At 33.3% G+C, this 16,756-nt stretch overlaps 1 protein-coding gene across 1 annotated transcript in view; it reads right to left on the minus strand.

Moving 5' to 3' along the window:
* The window catches only part of LOC111064632 (thyrostimulin alpha-2 subunit), a 91,877-nt gene that overhangs the window by 11,093 nt on the left and 64,028 nt on the right, over positions 1 to 16,756 (minus strand). The window contains exon 2 of the mRNA XM_039428856.1: positions 12,297 to 12,479. Coding sequence (XP_039284790.1) covers positions 12,297 to 12,402 — 106 coding nt within the window. The 5' untranslated portion in view covers positions 12,403 to 12,479. The remainder of the gene's footprint in view (positions 1 to 12,296; positions 12,480 to 16,756) is intronic.

Genomic DNA, 16,756 nt, shown 5'->3' on the forward strand with positions numbered 1-16,756 from the left:
ATGAGATTTAAATGCCCACCAAGATGAAAGCTGGTAAGGGAACGTAGTAATTTTTGTCATCGAGGGTATCCTAACTCGATTTCTCTGGAATTTATGATAAAATTGGCGAACTTTATTCATTTCAGAGTCCGGCGCAAAAATAGCTCCTCTGAAAGAATTGTTGCAACGGAAAACTCAATTGCCTCCGGTAACTAGGATTCTCCCTCTCTCTCCAACCCATTGTCTTCCTTCAACAAGAATAGATACACAGTTCTTTGTTTCATATTATGGTCTCATAACCAACTCATTCCTTTTCCCTCAAGAAGTGAAATATTTCTCAAGAAGTTCCTCATTTAATTTCCTGTTTTGTTACTAGAAGATTAGTTTTATAATATGAACTGTGAAATATTCAGAGATGCACTCTTATTCTTGATGAATATTCCAATACAGAATATATCAATCTCTATGCAAAACGAGGAATTTATAGTCCACCTCGATAACATTAAATATAGTCCACGATGATAACATTAAATATAGTTGGGAAAAAAACTTTTGAAAATCTTGTACATTTTTAAACAATATTCGCACTCCTGAGCTTAGTCACTAATGATTCTCAAACAATGAATAGAACTGATAATTCGGGATTTTTTCGAAAATTTCCCAATTCAAAACTTCCATTTCAATAGGATGATAAATAGTATGAATGGATATCATAACAGTTATGATGCTAAATTTTTCAATTACAGTTCTGTGATTGTTTGTTTCCATGCCTGTAAGTTTGCTTATAAATGAATAAATCAGAAAATTGAATTTCAATTATGATTTTCATCGTTCAGTCCAGTGATAAGAGTTTGAAAAGTGAAAATTTAACTATGGAGACCGAAAAATATTCTTTCCACATGGAAGATAGCCGCTGAGTCTCACTTGCAAATTGGCAGTAATAGTACTGGAATGCTCTAAATAAAGTAAGGCTGGAATGCTTTACAGGATTGAAAAATGGCAAGATCAAAATATCAAAATGTTATAGGGCTGCACATCCTCGCCAGATTAGTGAACGAGTGTTTGGGATAACGTGACAATAAAGAAAGATCATGAGGAGGACAAAAGTAATAAAAATACTTTTTCCACATGTTACAATATTTTAGAAAAGAATCCTTCATCCATACATCCAATATTAAAAATATGATAATCATAATGATGAGCTTAGATAAACACATTTCAAGTTTTCAGAGTGGATAAATACAGGATGGATTTGCTTTCCTCGGTTTCATTCATGAATATGCAACTAGATCCTTATCAAAATCAAGCAAACTGATTTATACATAGCAGAGTCGTCAACGGATTCTGCACCTTCTATAGCGCCAGTGTTATCATACATATCACTATTGTTCCGGTGTTCTAAATAAGCATACATGATGTACAATGGACCAGAGCTCTATAGACCTTTTCGAAATATCATCGTGCACCTAATCCTCATATAACACAATATTAGATAGTGGATATATTATTCATGGAAGAGATGAAATGTGTTAGGAAATGTAGCCTAGGTCATTGGAAGAAGTGCTTGCTTTCGTAAAAATTAAACTCACTGAGGTGACACATTGCTACTCTAAGAAAAAATTATTGATCGGAAAATGTATTGGGATGAGTTGTGGGAGAAGGTTATAAGGAGGAGCCACTAATTTATCCACACAGGAATAATAGAGAGTAATCTCTGAAGACATATTTAGTTAGGGTTGGGGGTTATCCAAATCCAGAACGAGGCTGAGTCACGAAAGAATGAACTATCCGCTCTGATCACGGAAGAAAAATCATTTTTCATAATTTCCTGATTGAATAAAGTAATATTGATTATTATTGTTCATTTCCCAAACACTTTTGAGGAGTTATTTTATGTTGATTGTGCGAAGAAGGAAGAGTCCAGAATAGAGCGTGAATTATAAGAACGGGAATAATATAATGGTGAGGAAAATAAACCAATAAGAATATAAGTGTTTTATAAGTCTGTGCTTCATTTGTTTCATATTTCAACCTTGAATTAAGTGAAGTGTTTGAAAACTCATTATTGATTATTGTTCAATCGTAGATAGTGAATACATTGATCATTAGATACTTTGGATAGATTATAAGGAATGGCAAGAATAAAACGTGGATGGGTGTCCTGAGCATTGCTACTCCATTGCTAAGTATTTTGAAATAATTTTCAATATCCGATTGTTTTTTACGTTTACAATCAAATAATGACAAGTTCACTAATGACAAGAATAAAGTGAATGAGTGTCCTGAGCTTGAATTATAAAAAGTCTCTTTTAAATCATGTTTAGTTTTCTATTACACATCATGAATAGACTTCAAGAATCTACGACGGCCAATTAATCGGGAGAGATTTTGATAATGAGAACATTTATTATTATCGGAGGATAGATAAAATAAATCGTAAAAAGGAACCAAGACTAGATGAATGAAATATGAATTAATAAAAATAACTGGAATTCAACTTTTGGAAAATTCCCTTCTTCTACTGGACAATGCTCAACTACACATTCTAAATTCATCAAGAGTATTATCATAAATGTAAACGTGCGCTTCAATTATTTTGTTTCCAACAATATTCCCGGTACTCACATGAATATTTTTACTTTCCTTGCCCTATTACCATAGGTAAGGAAAGTATTGCTTTCCGAAAAAAATTAAGGTACCCCAATTTCTAAATTTCTTTACGTTTCAAGGTCCCCTGAGTCCAAAAAAGTGGTTTTTGGGTATTGGTCGGTATGTGTATGTGTGTGTGTATGAGTGTATGTGCGTCTGTGTACAGGATATTTCATCTCCCAATCAACGGAATGACTTGAAATTTGGAACTTAAGGTCCTTCCCCTATAAGGATCCGACACGAACAATTTCGATCAAATGCAATATAAGATGGCGGCTAAAATGGCGAAAATGTTGTCAAAAACAGGGTTTTTCGCGATTTTCTCAAAATCGGCTCCAACGATTTTGATTTAATTTATATCAGAAATAGTCATTGATAAGCTCTATCAACTACCACAAGTCCCATACCTGTAAAAATTTCAGGAGCTTCGTCCCATCTATGCGAAGTTTGATTTTAGATTCCCAACTATCAGGCTTCAGAAACAATTTAACAAAAAAATCCGAGAGGAAAAGATTGAACTTGAAAATCTATACAATTAATGTTCAGTAACATTTTCACCTAAAATTGAAAATTAGCTCGAAATTTGACAAAATGTGTTTATTCAATAATGCAAACTGTTGGCAACTGTTGATTCTATTAAATCATTCACTATGAAGAGATAGCAGACTTCGTGTGTCTCCAGCGTTATTGTCCTGTCACCAGCTGGCAGATCTTTGAATAGTAGACTCGAGATGCGCGTGTACAGTAGCGTCAGGTGATCAATTTTCATAACGGCAAGGAAAGTTGTGTGAGTGCGACACACCAGATTTTTGTATTAGTTGCACATTCGTGAAGACAATCAAGTAGGCCTACTTCACTTTTTGTAATGTAATTGTAAAAAAAAGAATGATGGGCAAAGGTATGATTATTCCGAAGTGACGCAACTATCAGTATCTTCGTATTGAGCATTTTTATCATGAGAGATAACTTTGAAGCTTCATTCCCGATTTAAAATCCCACGCAACGTTGAAAATGCGTAATTATCCAGTCAGTCTTTTGGTGTTTAATCAATGTATTGCCTGGACACGTGGAAAGCCTTCTGTCAATGTGAGAATACGTTCTCAATAACTGACAGTCTGATGGATTTGAAAATTCTGTCTCTATACGTTCTTGTATGAGATTTTTATCCTGCTTCTGTGAGTTAATCAGGCAGAATGATAAGTAAGTAGTTCTTATTCCGTCACACTGATACCACAAAGGATGATCAAATTCAATTAGATCGTGGATTATTTCTTTGGGTTGGAGCGCCTCAGTTGGATTACACCTGTAAGCTCTTCTATTCAGAGTCAGCTGCTGCAAAATGTAAAAAGAGCATCAACTAATTTAACTTCCAATCTAGGGGGAGACGCCTTTCAAATGCTAGATTTGCTCATGTCAACCCTATTTTTGTTGATTTTCCCCGAAGAAAGCTGATATTGGAGAAGAGGAAGTTATGAGGTGAGTGAAGCTGAGTGAAGATTGTAGGTTAAGAAAGTTCTACCATCTTACAAAAAATATTGAGATAGGATACCTAATCCAGTACCATAATAATCTAGTATCTTTATAATACCACTAGCCGTCAGGTTCGCTTCGCTCGCCGTATCCGTCTAGCCAGGGGGCTCCGCCCCCTGGACCCCGACTGGATTGTCCAAGAATGAGATCAGTGGGCTCACTTCGCTCGCCTGCATTTGAGCATGCTTCATTCCATCAGGAAGTCAAAGAACTGAGAAAACGCAGAAAATCTGAGAAAAACGTTGGAAAAACGCTAATTTTGGGCGTATCTTTGACGTTATTGCAAATTCCTTCTAACACAACATTATTACACCCTAGCTGAGCTTTTGTACTATCCTTCACACAATACAATATTTTAAACACATATATTATACAATTTGAAATGCAAGAAGATAAAAGAATGAAGAAAAATATACAATTAATATGAAAGAGTACGAATAATCATTGAAGTAATCTTAAACAATAATCAATGATTATAAGAATAATTATTAAACAAAATAGAATAAAATAATAATAAAAGATAAACATAAAAAGATAAAAAAGGAGAAAGAATTAAGAGAGAAAGAATGTCTGTGTAAAACCAAGAATAGAAGGAAATTAATAATTAAATTAATGATAATAGAAATTTTATAAATATAGAACACCAATCACAAAAATACAGATCACATGCTACCCAACCAAATTATATGAGACCTTACGGAATTTGGAGGGGGAGAACCAGAAGACGTCCAAGTGCTCCGAACAATGATATATATATAATGGTATTATATTCATCGACTTGCTTGCATGGCTGAGAATCTAATAAGCTATTCTTCCTTACTATATACTGAGTATTATTATAGGAATAATTTCAAGAGAAAGACAAGAAGGATGAGAAGTCTTTCATCTTCATTTTTCTTCCATACATCAAACCTCTAAGCATTATCAAGTGAGTTTAGAAATATTATTTGAACAGCCAACATATTATACATGAATTAAACTGTTATGCTAACCCAAGTTATGTTTAGTTGATACGGAATAACTTGATTATAGGTATCTTATATTTCAAAGATAAACAGATCAAACCAGCATACTGTATTTTTCTTCCTGTCTCCTTGCAGTGAATAGCTTTTGCAATAGCCCTCCTTTTTCTAAATTGAGTAACTCCTTGCTTTTCAGTTTCTCTCTCTTACTCATTACTGATTCATATCTTCTGCTTCTCAGTCTTCTTTCGTTTAGTTTCTGTCCCCTGTTGTTATTATTAATGAAGATTTCTTGGTTCTTAACAAATACAATCCATTAAACTGGCCATCAATCCCAATATAAGCGTAGGCTGGTTGCCGTATTTCATCCTGGATGTTAACTCCTATGTTACTAGAAGATGAATGATTCCTGAAAGTAATACACCTTGCATTGGATATTGAAAAGCCTCTATTGACTTAAGACGGGGTCATGCCTTTATAAGGCTGAAAACTTATTTCATTCAATTTTCTCATACACACTTCGTATTTCTTTCATTATTCTTTTGACCTTAACTCTCTTGTCCAGTCAATCTGCTTGCATAGCAGAACAGAATACAGCATTATAGTAGTTTTACTCATTATAGTAGTTTCCTCTGATAGCAGCCAAGAGATATCTGGTTCAAACCCGGTCATCACCAAACGTTTTTGAACAGGTCACTCCCGTCTTATCGGATGGGCACGTTAAACTCTCGGTCCCGGCTGAAAGTATGACAGTCGTAAGACCGATTGACGGCTTGAATTATATATTCAGGCGAGGTGGAACTTCCGTCAGGAACTCCCCACCAATAGGAGCCATACAAATATTACTAGTAGTTCTGTGAACAGTAGACCTCACGCAGTCCTCCCATCCACAAGTATCTGATGTCACCTGTTTGAAATGTTAACAAACTCAGTTCACGTTTTACTTTGAATTCCATATTATATCATTCATCCAGTTCTGTGATAATCTTTCTATCTTATGAAAATTAATTTTTTACAATCAAAAATATTATAATTTATTCAGTATTATTTACTTCATTTGATTATTTTTAATCACCTATCAAATTAGTTTCTTTTCAAATGTGAGAATATTGATACTGATGGCCACGCATAATAATACCATGCCTGCAAAACGAAATATTGAAACCAAAGACCTTAAAGATGCAAAACTCTATAAGGTATTTGAAGATTGAAACTATAGACCTTATAGAAATAGACACGGCTTTTCCAGAACATCTATGTAATCCACTTGTCAGTTGATTGGATATGAATAATTCTATAGTCTGAATAATCCTATCTTCAGAGTAGATAATATATATTATAGTGATATCAGAGTATGGAGGAATTCCTTTTCTTTTCATATTATCCTTGAAATGCAAAATTTCAAAAAAAAACTTGTGTACATCGACGAGCAGTTGAAAAAGGTATATTACTGCCAAATCTCATCGAATTTTATGAACGCGTTTGGCCGTAATCACTTAACATACAGACAAAAGAAAATTCGAGTTAAAACATAGACCTAACTACGTTCCGTCAATTATTATTATTCAACCGCCTCCCCCCACCCACCATATTTCAAGGCGTTAGCAATACTGATCCAATCTATGATATCATGAACTTACTATAAGATTATGCATCAACTTTATGATTCTATACATAGATCTACAGTATGCATAATTACTATTTCACGCGGGAGATCTAAGTTTATTCGAATCTCGAGGAAAGAGTGTTCACGCCTAATATTTTGACTGTTGAATTAATATTAATTGACTGTTCAATTAACTCGAAAAATGTTTGCATTTTCAACAATGAATTGCTGGAATTGAATAGTGGAAACTTTGAATTGAATGAACGGCTTGAGTTGTTGAGAGAGGAGTACTCAGACTTATTGGTGCGAGAACCTAGCGAGATTCTGTTCATGAAAGCACCAAGTGCAAATAATATTATACTGTGTCTCACTATAGTGTACAAGCCTCTTAATCAGAGTTTGTACGTAATATCTGTTGGAGTCAGTTGGAGAAGAGCTTGATCACAAAATAAGACTCAGGATCTACTCTAGAAGATTCACAACGTTAACATATTACTCACACAAGCGAATTTATATGTGTCGGAAGCGCCCGAAGTCTCGATATATGGAGACGCGATTTTATAACCGGAATAAACACAAGTGGCTTCGTGATGCTCCCAGGGCAGACTTTGCCAAGTACAAGCAACTTGTCAGTGATAAGTTGATCCAAGTTGGTGAACATACTTTCTTGAATACTTGGGGCGATGGTTTCATTATTGAACTTAACGAAAGAACATTTCAATTTTATGTTCTCGAGGCTTACATGACAATGATACAACTATAGCCGAGATCGTTGTCTCTTCCCTGTTCTCAATCTTGAAGGGTTACACTCTGATAGTATAAATTAAATAATTTCGTTGATTTCACCTATTTCTATAACAATAATAACGATATTTTGAAAGGTTTTCTCAATGGGACCAGATTCTCTCTGCAAATTTTCTGAAATCAGCTAAATTTCAAACAAAAAATTCAAAATAGGAAGACAGAATCTAATGTTCTTAACTTTTCATACTGCATTGATGTTGAAAATTACACAAATGATACTATAATGAATAGCCTGGGGGAAAATGACAAAAACGATTGGCAATCATGAATATAGGAACATAGAAAGTTTTTGCTCTCACACATCACTTAGTCAAACTGTCATTTACTCTTGAAAATAGAAATCTGAATAGTGTGATACGTGAAAGAAAACAGTGAAGTGTTCCTTGAAGCAGATAACGTTATCATTGCCAATAAATACACTCATTGGTTAACCTAAGAGTTGACAATGATCGGTTTTCAAGTGTAGTAGGCCATTACACAAATAATAGTTCCGTCATCGATAATATAACATCTATTGTTAGTCTTGGAATAGACATTTTTGGATAGGTCATGAGTACCATATTACAAATCTGAATTCAACCATATTCTAGATTCGTTTGAAATCGTTAGACGAAAGTAATTACCATCTCACTGATCAAGTGAATGATACATTGAATGGGTACATTGAATGTACACAGTGAATGGGTGCATTGATTGGAAATTTTCAAGTATTTTTAATGAAAATACTTTTTTTATTTTCCCGTAGAGGTAGTGTATTTTTTGCTATTTTTTGCTTTGTATTTTATTTTGTATTAGGGCTTTATTAGAGCTCTATTCTCATAGAGCACATCCTCTACGGTAGAGATCTTGGGTGTGAGATCTCTAGAGTTCATCTTGATCACAAGGAAGTAGGTTTTGCGAGGTGAAATTTCGGTGCAGCACTTCTCAGAACCGTTGAGTTTCAGTTGTTTGTCGACGGTAATCTAAGTCGTCTTCCAAGATGTTTGCTTAAAAGACTCACTTGAGCTGCTTTGTCAGAATACTTAGTGCATACAAAACGCCAACTGTTCATTGTCGTGAGCAGTTGAACACTCTTATAATACTAGCAAAGTCCTTTCTTACAATAGTTTCTCACAACAGGGAGTTTGATGGTTGAAAAAGATTAAGTTCTTCACTAGAATTTATCCAGCTAAATTGATCAATTCCCTTTTTTCAAGCGTTCTCCACTATTTTCAAGCATTTATCCAATTGTTTGACTTACAGAATCTGCTATTTTCAATCACGTGATCGATTTCTTCCATGCTTCAGAAATATCCATAAAGAATGAGTTTTGAATAATTCGACACAAAAATTCTATTTCGGCTCAATAAGAAACTCTGCCTTAAATCTGCATCCTTATACAATCTTGAATAGAACTGGCTTCAGATTGCTCTACCATTAATCAAGCGTAATGAATAACTTTGAAAAAAGGCCATCAAAAAAAGGTTGACATGAATCCGCCATTAATGACTTTTGAAGAGATTAAACTGGCTTCCTCACAAAATCGATAATATATGCTGATGAAGTTTTACAGGAGGAAGAGAGAATCACTAGTAAGAGAAAGGAAAAGTCTAAGGTTGAATTCATCGTTCTCATTCATTGAAATAGTATAAACATTTTGAGCAAAATAATATCAAAAAAGTCTGAAAATTCTGTTTGAAGAGTTCTGGTGCAATCTCATATTATCATATCAATCAATCAATAATCTTCTATTGTCATAGAACAAAAGTGTTGTTACAAAAGTCAAAGTTACAAATAAAATAAAAAACACTTAAGTTACACTATAGAGCCTGATGAACCAGTCTTGACATATTATTTTGTAAAAGTTCACCTGATTCTTGCCAATAGACACAGAGTTTTCCGCGTTTACTCATATATTATTAACTCAATATACGAATAATTCATAGAAAGAGGATAAACCATAAAGGAATACAGTGAGTATATTCGGAGAGTATGCAGCTGAAACACATGGAGAGCATGTAGAAAGAGGCTCATAGCGAGATAGATGATGCATTGCGAGAGTAACTTAGATAACATTCCTTACTCCAGTGAAATCAAATTTCGCAACTGGAAAAGCGGATTTATTTTAGAATGCGACCCTCGAAAAGCGTCCTGAAATTCCCCTCATGTTTTATAAGTTTTCAAGTGAATATAAAAACTGATAGATCTTCTGTTTTAAAAATGTGCCAGCAAATTCATCCAAATATAATTTGTAAATGGAACTCCAGCATTGTAGCATAGAATAGCCAATCATTTATACTCCCAGAGTAGTATTGGTATCACTACTCTCTGATTATGGTATCTATAGTATCTACTTCCTAGTTATGGAACTAGTTGACAGAAGAATGGTTTGATATACAAAACTTTTTACAAGCCTTTCGGATTCTGTAACTCTCTTATTAGGTTCGCGTGCAAGCAATTCCTCTATGCTCATTCTAATTCATATTTTCAACTCATTCAAATCACGATGAGAGGAATAAAGATCAACTTAGTTTCACTATGAAGTAACGAAATATTAATTTAAGGAAAGATTATTTCTGTCATCTCTGGTACGCTAAGGTTTTGGAAATATATACATGCATCTGTATGTATTGCTTAATGCTCGTGCGATGCAGAACAACGTTGTTTTAGTAATAAACCGTAAAAACAATGAGCAGCAAAAATCGTTACTTGATCTCAGACAAAAACATGAATCATGGATGACAAATCCTCCCACTATTTTCCCAGAGTTTTCTCTCTAAAAGCAACAAAGACTTTTCTGTGATCTTTCTGTCTCTTTTTCAGTCAGGCTAATCAATTATCCCTTATCAATTTTCTCAATCTTCGACTTCATCTAGACCATCCATCTTGATTAATTTCACGGAACATTTCCCAACACCTTGTCAACTGAATAGAACAATGCCAGTAGCAATGTATCAATGAGAAAGTCATCCATCCTCTCCATTTGGAACCGGGCAGTATTAGGCCTATCTTTTTCCATTCCAACCTTCATTGATTTTCCAAGAACGTTGATAATCAAACGGATCCATCAACGACAATATATGGAGAGTATTGATTAGACATCCTGAGAAATGTAATAAATAGAAAAAAAAATATGAAAATAGCAACCACATAGAAATAGGAAATTATCACCCTTATTAAATAGATAATACCAAATTGGTATTATCAATTATAATCATCTTGCCTTTATTGCCATTCACTTTTCATTCATTTATTCAATCAATCGATCATTTAAAATAACCCAACTCTAAGAAAAGTACCACAGACCCAAAACGGTTCCAATTTTAATTTATTCAACAGTCCAAATGTAGGCTATGTGTCACTCACATTTTTTAATTGAAACACTTTAAGTATGAAATCAAATCAAATCAAATCAATCTATTCTCACAATTTACAAATAATACAGTACAGATACAGTACATTCATATATACCCTTGGGTTATTAGAGACTCACATGTAGGCTTAAGCCTGTGTTTGTGAGGGCCTGGCGTAATTCGCTGAATTTAAAATCGATAAACTAAATTATGAAAATTGATATTTATATTAAACTAAATTGATAAAAATACAGATTAAAAAAATGATATGAGTAAATGTTGATATAATAGAAAGAAGAAATTGAACACTACAATTTACAATCCAATATAAAAGAAGAATGTAGATAATTGAATTTGAAAACTCACGTTGAATTTTTAAGGATCTAACCAATTTATCTTCGTGGAATCGGAATAACTCAGTATAGAGCAATATGAATCTTGAGTACTAATAATGTACTTTGAATTGTTTTTGATAATTTTCACTTGAATGTTTGGCAATCTGCATCACTTCTCCAATCCTCCATCAATCTATCTCGGAATGATCTTGAATACTGGAGATCAAACCATGATACCATGGTAGATGATACCATGGTGATACTGGAGATGATACTATGAAAACTTGATCCCCTACAAACAATATTCAAAAATACTCATGATTCAGTTTTTCGCTTGAAAAGTTATCATTAATAGCAATTATGGATTTCATCCATCTCTCTTGAATTATCTCATTGATTCTTGAATACTTTGATTATCCCCTGGATCAATATGCAAAAATACTCTTGCTTCAGTGTTTCGGTTGAGAATCTATCTGTAACAGCAATTAGAGATTTGATCCATCACTCTTGAATTATCGCATTGATTCTTAAATACTCGAGACTGGATTTGATTATCCCCTGGATCAATATTCAAAAATACTCATGCTTCAGTTTTTCGGTTGAGAAGTTTTCTTCAACAGAAAGTGGATTTCATCCATCTCTTTTGAATTATATAATCGATTTCTCATTGATTCTTGTATACTCGAGACTGAATTTGAATCAAGTTCAAATTTGATTCATTCTATCTTTAAATTCATACACTATTCGAATGTCTTTGAAGCGGCTATAGGGATAGTCCTAGATTGATTGATCAATTTTTCTCATCCAATGTATAAAATATAATTATACAATATGAACAATCAATATAGAACGGAAGCATCACCGACAATATATGGAGAAAATTATCAGTCACCCTGAAATATGTATTGGAGTTAACTAAGCTGTAGGCTCACTTCATAAATCCCTACGCTTGATAACAAATTATGGGATCAATGATAATGATACATGAACGATGCATAATTCAAATACAACCTTGAATGATTCTCTTTCCTATTACTAATAGTCTTTGATACTATTCTATTGAGCTAAATGACTAGAGATGTGCAAAATGTTGTCTTACCGACTTTATGACATCCAGGCCTCCTCCATGCATCGTGGTAGCAGTGGCAACCGATTATTAGAGCCGCCAAAATCAGGAGACATCTTGGTGATGACTGGACAAACATTCCAGCACTTCCGATTCACCACTCCTTCTTCTCCTTCTCTTTCTTCTCCCTCTTCCTCCTTCTCCCTCTTCTTTTGTCTGAAATTAAAAAACAAAAAACAATTAGTAGCACTTGGGTTCACACCTTCTTCGTACACCGTCATTAATAATTCCAGCCTCATTGTTGTAACACTTATTTTCTTGTCTCTTTCCAGATTATAAAAGAAAGATCTTTTCTAGAAATGGGAGAATAGTATAATTTATGATGATTGTTGTAAGATCAGAGCCTGGGGAAATCACGTGGGACTCATACAGCATGGTTCGAGTGAATGTAGGCATATTTGTTCAGTTATTAAAGGTACCCAAAGTAGCCAAAAGAGACATTCATCATTCAATGTAAATCAGAAATTATTCTGTTATAGATGGCAAGGTGAAGTAACATTTGAAACATTTCGGTTTACATCAACTCTCCCTTTAGATTCAAGATTTAAAATATTTTTTTTGTTTTATTGCAGAAAACATTTATACAAATGCATAGCATCGTTATAAATAAAACATGGTTAATATAAGTATTCACATTCAAAGAAATAAAAATACAAACACAAGCATACAAACAGCAAACAAAATACCCTCAAATTACAAACTCCTCTTTTCTATTAAAATCGTTTTTATGATTCTCTTAAAATTGCCCACTTCTAGCTCCTTTAAATGTGCAGGAAGCTTATTAGAAATAAACGCATCCTATAGTCCGACAATTAATTACAATCGATTGAAGTTCTTTCAAGTTTGAGGTAGCAGAAGAAACCAGGGGGTACTCAAAAAAAAGATTCAATAGAATCAATGTATTCAGTGGTTGAAAATAGGTCTACTTCAACACATTGAAATGTAGAGATATGAAACTTCAATAACTCCAATCAAATTGAGATGACAAGATGTTCTATAATTATTATTTTGAGTGAACGGTAATAGCTTGAAATTGATGTGAGCTCTGCCTATCCTTATAATATGTCTATAAATCCTATGAGAAGCTGTGCTGTCAACAATCACAAGTGAATAGGAAGAAAATGCCTCGAGTAGAGTATTCTACAAAGAGTTTTTCTCAATAAATCAATACCAGTTAGAAGATATCAATTATTAACAATTTCGACTGATAAATTTTGGGAAATGGAACATACAGCTATCATATGGGTAACAAGGCTTTTATCTATGAGAGGTATCATAAAATACAAGAAAACAAGCGTCTTCCTGTTAGATAAGGTATTATTACTACATTACCAAATTTGAGCTCAATTTTTTATAGTGAATTAGGCTGATATGAAGTGCAAAAAACTTAAAAAATGATCGATGATTATAACTTTGAAATTTCTCATATTGTGGATTCCTACAACAAAATTCATTTCCAATCGAGTGTTTCACCTGAAACTGGGAATAAAGGTGCGTACAGATTTACGCGCCGCGAACATGAGCAATTCACTTTTAATCAGGTGATGCCAAGCTTTTCATATCTGTATCTTACCGTTTCTGTAAAAATACCAAAGACCTTAAAGATGCCTTATCTCTTTAAGGTCTTTGAAAAATACAGATATAGTCAGCTGATTAAAAGTAAATTGCTCATGTTCGCGGCGCGTATATCTGTACGCATCTTAACATGCTATCATTACACATTCAGCTTGAGTCTTCACAACTACAGAGATAGATAAGACTAGGCCTATTTCATAAATCCTTATACTTAATAGCAAATTATGGGATCAATTATAATGATAAATGAACTATGCATAATTCAAAAACTTCCTTGAATCTTTTCACTCCAGTCAACTATCTTTTTGAACAAGTACCAAGTAGTCTTCGCTAATAACCCCAAATTCTATACATACTCAGTAAAACATGAAACCTTTAAGGCTCTGCCCACTGCACTGTATCATACTAGGACCGGTATAGGAACGTTATAGGTTATCAATAGGAAATCAATTGTCATTGCGTGTGATCAAATCATTCAAGTGTATACTACATCCAGCATCCGAGAATGAGTTATCAACAAACTATATCATTCTCCTGGTGAAGTTTTCATTCAATCTATTCAGAGAAACTGATTGTAATGAACTTTGTGTGAGGCTACAGATTAATTCAAGCAAATTTTCCATGTCAATTGATGTTTTTAATCATGAATCTGGCAAAAGATAAATTGCTCTCATATTGTGAAGTTGTGCTCCTGGGGGGGCTATCTCTTATGATAGAGTCCCACGTTATGAAGCTATTGTGAGAAGTTGTAGATTGTAATTCCTTCACAGATAATATGGTGTTTCTGGTACTTACAAGAGCAGTCTCTAAATTCCCTCTTTTGCGAATAAATTCACAAAAAATTAAGGCCTTCCGGCTCGCAAAATTACTGGGTTCAAACCTCAGCTCTAGCTCAGTGGTAGAAACATGAATTTTATAAGTACAAATAATCACCATAAGGTTCAAGGACCAGGGATTGATAATTCTTACCGCTGCTTCTATGAAGTTCTTGAAGAATACCAGTAAGGAAATTAAAAGAATATTTGATGACTGATTATCAGTAACCATGTACCACTAGAGAATAATCAGGACCAACTATAGTTGTTTCTAGTTGATTCTTAAAACGCTCGTCGTGAATACAAGTATTCACCAATATACCCTTTCAAAATTCCTTAGAACTTACAACGCCAGTTCTTGAAGCTCTCTGGATCCTTATATGATATAACTGGAACCTTATTACTATAATTTCTTAATATGCTTGTTCTGGCTGATAAACTGAATATCATCAAAGGATGATAAATATTGAGTGCTTTGAATAAGGTTAATATTATTTGATTCAATAATTTTAAATGCTGCTAAATATTTGGTGATATTAAAACAGCTCAAACTATATAACACGAGATGAACTAGGATAAAATAAATTTCTATGATTTGTATGCTGACATAAAACACAAAATATATTCCCATAAAACAGATATGCATAAAATATTCAATAAATCTGTGATTCACTTAAATAATCTACTTTTAAAATCTGAATAATTATCACAGGCTTTGCTAATATTCACAATAATGAATTTCAAATTCATAAATATATTATATTTAATACTGGTACTTAGACTTCCAATCAATACAAAATTCTACCAATAAAAACCTGTTCGGTCTATAAGTTTGATATGATATGTTTTGTTCAATAAACAAAATTAATATTTAATAAATTAATATTCGAACATGAGATCTCAGGGCTTTTAATATGAATTCGGGCAGTGCATGGAAGTAAGCTTCCTACATATAATAAATAAATTTATAAAATGTTCTTGTGAACTATGTGATATTGTTCAACACGTGGTGACTTTTTATTTTAACTCTAATTAATTGGAATAGCGCTTTTTTATTAATTATTACCCCACTGAACGTAGACAAATGAGCTCATTTGGTTTGACTTATCACTCACTGACTGAAGTTCTGGATGTTCTCGTGGATTGAATTAATTATTTCCAATAATTAATTAGGTAGGCTCCTTTTCGTCACTGCTGGGCTAACGTGTGATCCAGATTTTTATAAGTTTCTTTCGAATTAAAGCTATTTTTATGGGAATCTTTACAATTACGAACTCCTTGACAGCACTGAGTTCACAAACAATTAACATTCAACAAACATACATTACATTTAAAAAAGGGTTTGGCTTAATAATTCGTTAAAAAATTTTTAAAAGGAATAAGAAAAGACCCTAAACTCCATGTGCATCCTCTCGGTTGGGATCTTAAGCCAGAAGAAAGAGGTTTTCAGAAAAATTTGCTTCTTCCTAGAATAATTCTATAAGCTACTCTCTGATTGGCCTCAATTTAATAGACTCAATACAATTGGTTGCCTTGGGAATCAGGGCTTCCTCGGCTTTATAATAGAAAAAATTAATAAAAGAAGTTTTTATACAGATATATGGGGTATTTATCTTAAATTGAATTCATAAATAAATCGTAACATACGATTTTAATAGATAATACATTTAGTTTTTATATGAGTTTTTTATACTCTTGATTTATCATGCTTTTTTAGATTATAATAAATATTTATACAGAAATAATAGCTATTTGTATTTCTACACATCGACTTCCTTTAGTATACATAATATATCCTTTATGAGTGAATTTTATATGATTCAACCGGTCATATGGGTTGATCGAATAATCAGCTGATTCATTCAGTATTGGTTCGGATAATTATCGATTTATCCAAGATCGACTAATTCTTTTCAAAACGTAAACAAGTAACTCTAACCTCAATGTTCATGCATTTTATTTTATTTTTTATTTTTGTAATCCGCCAATAATAATTATGCCGCTTTATAATTTTTTGATCTTACCAATGAGTTCTCATAATTA

This window comes from Nilaparvata lugens, chromosome 5, assembly GCF_014356525.2.
Source record: "Nilaparvata lugens isolate BPH chromosome 5, ASM1435652v1, whole genome shotgun sequence".
Lineage (NCBI taxonomy): Eukaryota > Metazoa > Arthropoda > Insecta > Hemiptera > Delphacidae > Nilaparvata > Nilaparvata lugens.